General features: G+C 42.7%; 1 protein-coding gene across 1 annotated transcript; it reads right to left on the bottom strand.

The window, feature by feature from the left end:
- Positions 1 to 446: 446 nt before the first annotated feature.
- ndufv1 (NADH:ubiquinone oxidoreductase core subunit V1) lies at positions 447 to 6,401 on the bottom strand. The gene is made up of 11 exons (XM_021571552.3): positions 6,263 to 6,401; positions 5,444 to 5,562; positions 5,249 to 5,331; positions 4,876 to 5,046; positions 4,453 to 4,636; positions 3,842 to 4,031; positions 3,436 to 3,648; positions 2,921 to 3,087; positions 2,576 to 2,657; positions 2,289 to 2,434; positions 447 to 726 (listed from the first exon to the last, which is right to left on the bottom strand). The coding sequence occupies exons 2-11, from the start codon at positions 5,552 to 5,554 to the stop codon at positions 649 to 651; spliced, it is 1,425 nt and encodes a 474-aa protein (XP_021427227.1). The 5' UTR covers positions 5,555 to 5,562; positions 6,263 to 6,401; the 3' UTR covers positions 447 to 648.
- Between the last annotated feature and the right edge of the window lie 4,401 nt (positions 6,402 to 10,802).

Here is a 10,802-nt window from a genome sequence, read left to right on the forward strand (position 1 = left end):
ATAGCTGAACTCATGCTATTTTACACATTTGCCATGAGGCTGAGAGAACATGTTGCATTTTTAAAACACATTTTCTGTAATATTTTTTATTTTTTTAATGCTTATGAAATGTTCATATACTATCTGAAGAGCCCAATCAAAAATTATATAAAACATTTTTTTTTTTAAATTGGGGGTGGGTCCTAATTCAGTCAGATCACATGCCAGACTGTTCTTGGTCTGTTTCACTCTGACATGGTGGACTGGATTCATCTATTTCTGCTGTGAGAAATTTAAATAACCTCATAAGGCAATTGCAGGATACTGATATTCATACAGTAGTTCATTTGTATCATCAACAGCTGCAATTGCATGTACCATGCTCCTCAACAATGTTCCTTCTGTTAAACGACAGGAGAGACAAACACAGATTCATCAAAATGAAGAAACAAATACCAATTCCAAGATTGAATTTTGTAAGTCTTAAATGAACAATACATATACAGCACAACTGTTAAATTGTTTAACTATTTTAGTTACATACAGCTTTATTGGCGACTTCAGACAAAGGCAAAAACGGGAAGGCAATTATTCACAATGAATGAGGCAATGCATTTCTATTTAAATAATTTGTGAATGAAGGGTAGAGGAAGGGAACGAAGGAGTGATTTAAGCTCTGGCTTGGTCCTTCTGCTGGAACTCTGCAATTCGGGTCTCCATGATAGGCCTGAAGTGTCTGATTAATCCCTATAGAGAGAAAGAAGAGAATGAGGCAGTGAGTTAAGAAAAGGGCAAGTCAGCCAACTACACTATTACCAAATCAAATACAATCTGTTTAAATAGCAGTCTCTATGGACAGATGCAGGCAGTCCATAGAACCCTGTATTACGTACCACCAATACACAATAATTGCTCATTCTATAGGACTGACCCGAACCATACTGTGCTGGCTTGGATATTTTCACTATGAGGCATTATTGTGTAACCAGGCCAGCCCAGTATAGTTTAGTTTGGCACTATAATGTGAATCAGGCATTTCACTGAAATAATAAACGTTTTGTTTTAGAAATGATAGTTTCCGGATACGACCATATCAATGACCAAAGGCTCGTACTTCTGTGTGTTATTGATGTTATAATTAAGTCTGATTTGATAGAGCAGTCTGACTGAGCGGTGGTAGGCAGCAGCAGGCTCGTAAGCATTCATTCAAACAGCACTTTTGTGCGTTTGCCAGCAGCTCTTTGCAATAATCTCGGGAGTTGATAGGCTTGAAGTCATAAACAGCGCAATGCTTGAAGAATTGCGAAGAGCTGCTGGCAAACGCACGAAAATGCTGTTTGAATGAATGCTTACGAGCCTGCTGCTGCCTACCACCGCTCAGTCAGACTGCTCTATCAAATCATAGACTTAATTATAACATAATAACACACAGAAATACGAGCCTTTGATCATTAATATGGTCGTATCCGGAAACAAAACATTTATTCTGGTGTAACCGATGTGAAATGGCTAGCTAGTTAGCGGGGTGCGCGCTAATAGCGTTTCAAACGTCACTCGCTCTGAGACTTGGAGACTTTGTTTTTGCATTATTTCAACCACATTGAACATGTTTCATTATTTATTTGAGGCTAAATTGATATTATTGATGTATTATATTAAGTTAAAATAAGTGTTCATTCAGTATTGTTGTAATTGTCATGATTACAAATAAATAAAACAATATCATCCAATTAATCGGTATCAGCTTTTTTTGGTCCTCCAATAATCGGTATCAGCGTTGAAAAATCATAAATCAGTCGATCTCTAGCCCAGATAACACAGTAGTGGCTTCGGGACACGTCTCTGAATGTCCTTGAGTGGCCCAGCCACAGCCAGGACTTGAACCCGATCGAACATCTCTGGAGAGACCTGAAAATAGCTGTGCAGCAATACTCCCCATCCAACCTTACAGAGCTTGAGAGGATCTGCAGAGAATAGGAGAAACTCCCCAAATACAGGTGTGCCAAGCTTGTAGTGTCATACCCAAGAAGACTTGAGTCTGTAATCGCTGCCAAAGGTGCTTCAACAAAGTACTGAGTAAAGGGTCTGAATACTTCTGTAAATGTGATTTCAGTTTTTTTTTTTTATACATTTGCAAAAATTTCAAAACCTGTTATTGCTTTCATTATGGGGTATTGTGTGTAGATTGAGGGGAGGGGGGAGGGACTATTTAATTCATTTTAGAATAAGGCTGTAACATGACAACGTGAAAAAAGGGGTCTGAATATTTTCTGAATGCACTTTGTATACAGTATCTCATGTATTTTTACCTGTACGGGCCACGCGGCTCCATCACCCAGGGCACAGATGGTGTGCCCCTCAATCTGCTTGCTGATTTCCCAGATCATGTCGATCTCAGCCGCCCGCGCATCACCCTTCACAAAGCGCCACATCATCTTGTTCATCCAGTCCACTCCTTCACAGAGGGAAAGAGAGATGGAGAAAATAAGTAAGATAAATATGGGAATAGGGTAGAAAGAGAGACAAACATACTTGTAGTAGTCTTTAAAAGGCACAACGTATGGATCAAAATAGTTAAGTAAGTAGCTTTCCTTACCCTCTCTGCAGGGGGTGCACTGGCCACAGCTCTCATGTTTGTAGAACTCAATCAAGCGGGCGATGGCTCTGATGACGTCAGTCTGCAATGAGAGTACATCTCTCAACAACATATCTCAATGTGTCAGATCTAATTTCAATTACCCTATATGTAAGAATCACTTTCTCATCAGTGTTATACTGATACTTATACATACAGGGCCAGTTTCCCGGACACAGATTAACCCTAGACCTGTCCAAAATATCCTTTTCAATGGAGATTTTCTATTGAAAGTGTTTCTTATTCCAGGACTAGGCTTGATCACTGTCTGGGAAACCAGCCCATACAGTGTGGATGAGAGTTTACAGATTTGTCCATGACGATGAGAGCGGCAGTGCCAAGGCCAGTCTGAGCCTGGACCAGGCCGTCAAAGTCCATCAGCACGGTGTCACACACTGAACGGGGGATGAGGGGTGTGGAAGAGCCTCCAGGGATCACACACAACAGATTGTCCCAGCCACCGCGCACACCACCTGGGAGAGAGAGAGACATTCACTTTGGTCAGTTGAATTGAGGCTGCACGTGTGTTAATGAGCAAGTACGATATATATACTATACCTTAATACTGAGAAAGGTCTGTTGTGGCATTAGTGTTTACTAGGAAACCTGATTGAGGGCTTTGATACAAAACCACCTGATAATGTTAAAATCCTCTGGATTGCTTTATTACTAATTTAAGACAACATACAGTACATATAATGGATATCTTTGAACTGACATGTTTGCTAACTGTAGCAACAATGGTGAGGTGGTTATTATAAATTGGGAAGAGAGATGCAGCTCAGTTTTAAATGCTTGCGTGGTGTACGGTAAGGACGTACCTGCGTGTCTCTCGATGAGGTCCTTGAGAGGAATAGACATCTCCTCCTCCACTGTGCAGGGGGTGTTGACATGACCTGAGATGTTGAAGAGCTTTGTGCCTGAATTCCTCTCTCTGCCAAAGCCTAGGAACCATGTGCCACCACGGCGACAAATAGTGGGCGCCACGGCTACCGTTTCAACGTTGGCGACAGTTGTTGGGCAACCAAACACACCTTGGAGGGAACAAGGAGAAGAGAAAAATTAAAGGATATTTGGATGTTATTGATGCAGAGGGTGTTCTGTTGAACCTCTAAATTGACCTATTATCATCAAAAAGATATCATTGCCATGCCATGATTAGTTCCATATTCTGGTATTACTACATCATGGGGGGACTCCATCTTCCTCTCCACCTCAGAAACTCACCAACGTCAGCAGGGAATGGGGGCTTCAGGCGGGGCTTCCCCTGCTTGCCCTCAAGGGACTCGATGAGTGCCGTCTCCTCTCCACAGATGTAGGCACCAGCCCCACGCATCACAAACACGTCAAAGTCGTAGCCAGAGCCGCAGGAGTTCTTCCCAATCAGACCAGCTGCATAGGCCTCGTTGATGGCCACCTGAGGTCAAAACCAGGATCAAATCAAATGTATTTATAAAGCCCTTCTTACATCAGCTGATATCTCAAAGTGCTGTACAGAAACCCAGCCTAAAACCCAAACAGCAAGCAATGCAGGTGTAGAAACATGGTGGCTAGGAAAAACTCCCTAGAAAGGCCAGAACCTAGGAAGAAACCGAGAGAGGCCAGTCCTCTTCTGGCTGTGCCGGGTGGAGATGGCCAAGATCAAAGAAGACATCATTCAAAATCTAAATCAATTACCTTAAAAGGAACCATATATGTGTTGAACGTACTAGGAACATTGGAAAAGGTGAAAAAGTGTGCCACATCTAAGAAGAGTAAGCATAACTGTTTAGAGATCAACCTGTAAACCATTGTAGTTATGAATTTGTTTTCCCTTTTCATGCAGTCCACGCTCTCACCTGCAGGTTGGAGGACTCATTGTAGAACTCTCCCCTGATGTAAATGTAGGCAGCGCGGGCTCCCATGGCCCTCCCGGCCACCAGGCAGCCCTCCACCAGCTTGTGGGGGTCGTTACGCATGATCTCCCTGTCCTTACAGGTGCCAGGCTCTCCTTCATCAGCATTCACCACCAGGTACTTTGGTCTAAGGATCAGATGAAGGGGGGATAGGAGTTTTAGATTCCTTTCTCAGGTCAAAGTTGGCAGTGTCAAATGGGGGTGTAGGGTAAAGTTGCACCTGGATTCTGATTTTGGGTAAGCTTAGCATTCTCCCCACTAATGGTTAAGATTAGTATTGGGGGAGGGAAAGCTGATCCTAGATCAGTACCTAGGGGAAACATCACAACGGAGCATCACATGAGCAACATAGGCAGTACCACTGACCTGCCATCACTGGGCTTGTTCATGAAGCCCCACTTCATGCCGGTGGGGAACCCTGCTCCACCTCTCCCCCGCAGCCCTGAAACTTTGATCTCGTTGAGGATCCAGTCCACTCCCTTCAGCAGGATCTCCTTGGTCTTGTACCAGTCACCACGACTTTGAGCTCCCTTTAGCCTGGAGCGACATAGGGAGAGAGAAATAATATGACACCTAATTCCTAAGAATACTATACGATTGATTGATTAAGTAATATGCATGAATGTTATATAATTGTACAGATGAAAAATTATGGTCCAAGCTCTCATACGCCAAAGGCCAGCATTTCTGACATTGTGTAGAGTGTTAATTGTGTATAGAGAACAGTTCGTAATGGTACCTCCAGTCATGTCGGCCATACAGGTTGGTGAAAATTCTATCCTGGTCAGCCAGGGGTCCAAATGTTGTCTTCTTTGGTGGTGCCTAAAGAGATTGCAAAACATTAGGCCTAATAGTCTAAACACAATACAGAATATTTGCTACCAATAGTCTGGAACTGTCAAATTTGCACTTTACACAGCTTGTGGAAGGATACCTCAACAGTTGTGCTGTTAAATCGTGTGATGGACGTCACTCTGCCTTGACAGACAGCAACTGGGCCCCGAGCCGCAGCACAGACCAAAGCCAACCGGGACAGGGACAGCATCCTGATACCTGGTTGCAGGACAGGAAGCAGTCAAGTCGATAGTTCAAATCATTTCAAATGTAGCCACAATACAATTATATTCATTGGTCAACATCCAGGGCAGGCTTCAGTTCCATCCCCATTACAAAAGCTCAAGCAACAACATTACAAAACCCAATGGCAATGTGACACGACCCAAATACAACACAAAAACATTAGGCGCCGTTACATGAATAGCATCAATGTCCATCATAAAATCCATGCCAAGGAAGCATACCGATTGCTTATGTCAGGCAACTCTTTTCGTCGCCACTGAACAAAGAATACTGTTGTCATTGTCAACTCAATACATTAACTTAGCTAGCTAATCAGATGTGTTAGTTAGATAAGGATGCATAGCACTGAAATTGTAACATTTCACAGGCCAAATGTTCAAAGGTGTGTAAGGAGACATCGTCAAATATCTAGCTAAAAGCCAAACACATTTCCCCTGGCACAGCAGTACCAGGACCTGCAAACGTCCCACCATGACCTCCACTTTGTGATAGCTAACGTTACAGTAGCTAGCTAGCATGCTAAACAGGCTACGACAATCGACTTCTGATGCATAAAACTGCTCCAAGTCTCATAATAATCGTATTATTTTTGTTACGTTTTGCATGATATATTAATGTAGCTATGAAAACAACAAAATCCCCAATGTTTTTGTTGCAAAAGTGGTCTTCGTACCTTGGTGTTGAATCCCGAACCTGTGTTACAAAATTACGTTCTTCTTCTTCTATGAGGTTTCTATGAGGCATCCAATTTGTTGCATTACTGCCACCTACTAGACTGGAGTACAACTCCCTAATTTACACTTCGCTTGATAGATAAAATGTAACAAATAAATACCATACCCTCTAACACTACGCTCACAAATTTCAAAATTATATCAAATACAATTTACACCACCCTACTGCACTAATTAAATGCATGTATTCCTACCTCATCATCCTGAATTTAAATTTAATTTGTTTTCAATTTAATCAGGCAAGTCGGTTAGGAATAAATTATTTTTTACAATTACAGCCTAGGAACAGTGGGTTAACTGCCTTGTTCAGGGGTAGAACAACATATTTTTACCTTGTCAGTTCAGGGATTTGATCAAGCAACTTTTCCATGCCATGAAAAGTGTGTTGGCCCAACACTCTAACCACTAGCCTACCTGCAGCCCCAAGGAAAGGATGGGACATCACCACTTAACACACACCCTGTAACTCTTGATGTCAAATCTCGTACACCCAAATACCTCTCTGCAACTACCATCACAACTTAAATGTTCTGTGACTTACATTCCATCACTGCAGTACAATTGATAACCATAACTATAAATGCTAAAAATCCAATCTTACTGAAACACATTCACTTGATGGCCTATCCCTCTGTACTGGTACAGATCTACTACTCACACCACTCCTCTCAGGATCCCTCCCCCTTGACCCATCTTCCTCTACTGTCTTCACTGCCTCAGCATATGACAACTTCTGCTCTACTCTGACCCTGGAAACCTCAACCTGTCTCTCTCGCACGGGACATTTCTGAACCCCAGCCCCATGGGCACCCCTACAATTAACACATTCCACTACTTTCCCCAATGCTACACATTCCTTTGTCTCATGCCCTTCTGCACACTTCTCACACCTAGGAACGTCCCTCCTACACACTGCTGCCACATCCCCATAAGCTTGACACCTGTAACAACGTAATGTATTTGGTACAAAAGCTCATACATGATAATACTGCACTTCTCCTGACATACATCTTGTTCTTGCCTTCTCAAGGTACGCCATTTAACAGGCTGTCACAATCTCCATACAATCAGCACAAACCCCTTGGGATGTGGCGCTCAACAGTGCATCCCACTCATAAAGCAGCTTCGTCTTGATGTGCTTCTTTACCTCCCTACAAAATAATGAGCAGAAGCAGCAGCAGCAGCAGATTCTTCTTCTGTAATAGCTTGGCGGTCCGCAAACAATCGTTTAAGTGCATGCCGCCACCTACGATCACTCATGATCTGTACGATCACTCAGGATCTGTCCAATTCTGTACTACCATGAAAAAAATGTTTAAAAAAAAAAAATCCCTACTAACTTCTACCACACCATACCACCCCCCACATTTACAACACGTAACCTTCACATTGCTCCCACATTCACCGTAATCATGTTCGCCTCCAACACTTGGCACATATTTTCCTTCCTTTACATTGAACAGCTACATTTCCCATTCTTTAGCTTTTTATTATTCTTTAAGGTTTCATGGCAGTCTACACCTATTGGTGTACTGCTACCACCTACTCTATGGGAGGTGAACGAAATATAAAAATAAACATCTTATACAATACAAAAATCAAATAAATCCAAAACATCCCCACCCCACTCCTTCAGTGATAATACAAATCACATCCCTACACATTCCCAGGTGCCTGTATGGACACAACATTCATCGACGGGATTCCTTGTAATGCCTCTGCTGTAAAATCCCTGAGTCCCAAAAAACCTTCAGCTGCACTAACAATGATGCCTATTTTCTCCGATTTCATCGTTGTTTGCGCTGTGCACTTTATAACCAATGCAATAAATAATACAAAGTCCACCCTTTTATGTCAGGATCCTGTTGGCGAGTGATATTTAGTGATGTCTCTAATCCAACTACCATTGTTTCTTCAATGTTACTCCCTTCTTCCACTCTTCTCACCACCTCCAGATAGGCGACATGCCCTTATTCTTGCCACCTCGGTCTCCATCACCCTAACAGAGCACTTCATGAATTCTGGCGCATGCTCGCCACCACAATTGTAGCATTTCGCCTCATGAGCGGAAGCTAATACCTCTCGCCCGGAAACAGTCTGCCTCGGAAATGGTCCGGGTGCCGCAATTGCAAGGTATTTGAAACTTTTCTAACATCCAAAAATGAGTTACCTCAGGTTCATTCAGCCGTTCCTATAGGGAAAATGAATGAGGAAAGAACAGGGTTTTGGGATGAATGCAGAAAATTCACTTTAGCGGTATTAGCGGACCAGCACTTGTGATCCTTAAACCCCACCCACACAAAATGTATGATAGGAAGATGACATGTTGGGCCTATGGGATTGGGTGATCAGCACTAACCAGACTATTGATGGTTGTAGGAATGCATGGGAAATGGCAGATGTCAAGATTGAGTCTGATGCATCTACCAGTGAGAGGAGTGAAGAGAATGAGAATTCTGGATGGACGACTGTCGCTAAACGTCGGAGTAAGATAGCCAAAGTGTCAGTTGAAATGCAGTTTAGTAAGCAGGCTCACGCTCCAACTTCTCAGTTTGTAGTGGGAGTAGGGTTTAGGGATAAGGAGATGTATGTTGGGAATCCGTTCTATGTTTACAAAATGGTGAAGAATGCATTGTGTGCTGTGGAGTCTGTGAGAGTGACCAGAGGTGGAATTGTATTGCTCTGTTGTGCATCGGAAAGCAAAATCAGCGAGCATTGAACCTCAGGAGTAAGGTATGGTGGCCATGCATGGACAAGGCTGCAAAGAGACACTTCAAGTCATGCCATGGTTGTCAGATTGTACCACGACCAGATGTGCCAAAACCGCTGAGACCCACAGCGCTACCTGATGGGCCGTGGCAGGACGTTGCCACTAACCTATTGGGTCCACTACCAACAGTACACTCAATACTAGTAGTTGTAGACTACTACAGCAGATATTATGAATATAATATCATGCAACTATCACAGAAAAGGTGATTGGAGACTATTTTCAGTCGTCATGGTCTACCACTAACAATCCGGTCTGATTGTGGCCCACAGTACATATAATCGCAGTTCCAGAACTTCAGCCAGGAAAATAGGATACAGCAGGTAAAAACAATGCAAAAATGGGCACAGGCAATGGTGAAGTGGAGTGGCAAAATGGATTCCCTCATGAAATGGATTCGCATTGCACAAGCTGAGGGGCTGGACTGAAAGCGGGAGCTACGCAAGTACGTGACAGTATATGGATCCATTGATCACTCTACCACGGGCAGGAGCCCAGCTGAGCTCCTTTTCAAAAGGAAAATGAGGGGAAAGCTCCCAGATATAGCTACACCACGGAGTTACCTGGACACACGGGAGTATGATGCCGAGCAGAAAGGAAAATCCAAAATCTATGCAGACAACCGTCGCAGAACCAAACACTCTGATGTGGACGTCAGAGATCAGGTTCTCCTACAACAGGACAAAACAGACAAGTTCACAACAACTTTCAACAAGATACCACACACGGTGATCAATAAAGAGGGAAACAATGTGGTTGTTCAATCTCAAACTGGAGCCAGGTATTTAAGGAATACAACATTCGTGAAGAGGTATATAATTGAGGAGCCGGATCCACAATCTAAGGACAACTAATCTGAGACAGTACATAGAATCCAAACCAGAGACCATCTGTGAGGGACCACTACAAAGACCAGACACCCATGCCAGTCAGGCCTCACAGACAAATTCAACTGCCACAGAAGTTAACAGACTTTGTCATTAAATAATTATCCTGATGCAAAGACTCTGAATATTTTAGTTATGTTTTGAAAAAGAAAATGTGAAAAATGTTTTGTCACAAAAGAAAGGGAAGTCCATTAGGAGACAGAAATAATAAGACATTGAACAGATTTCAGTTGTTTATTGATAAGATAAAGGTTGCTATACAGATAAAGAATAAGTGCTGTTGTGTATGTCAGGGTGACATTGACGTTCATATCCATGTAAAGGAGGGATGTCGTGTATTGACATGACATACTGAGATAGGACGTCACCACGTCAGTAAAGGAATGTAAATTACACAGATAGTGATGGAGTAAAGACATGAAGTTTACCTCTGAGTCTGGTTAATTTCATTCAGTATAATATCTTAACTTAATACGAGTTGTAAGTATTAGATTGAACACACACCACTGTTATACTGTGCCATTATTTGCCTGTTTATGCCCCGCCTGTTAGCTTGTAAGATTCTTTTCATTCTCCTTTGACCTCTCTAAGGCAGTTTCTGAGATACTGAAACTGGTGCGCCTGGCACTGACGATCAAATCATGCTCAAAGTTGCTTAGGTCACTATTTTTGTTCAATCAAACAGTAACTGAATGCCTCAATGCCCGTCTGCCTGCTTTATATAGCAAGCCACGACCATGTGACTCACTGTCTGTAGGAGTGAACCATTTTCGTGAACGGCAAACCTAATAAACTGGCCTCTGAGTGTATACCACCCCCTCA

The sequence above is a fragment of the Oncorhynchus mykiss genome, chromosome 18 (assembly GCF_057628025.1).
Source record: "Oncorhynchus mykiss isolate SJ-2025 chromosome 18, ASM5762802v1, whole genome shotgun sequence".
Classification (NCBI taxonomy): domain Eukaryota; kingdom Metazoa; phylum Chordata; class Actinopteri; order Salmoniformes; family Salmonidae; genus Oncorhynchus; species Oncorhynchus mykiss.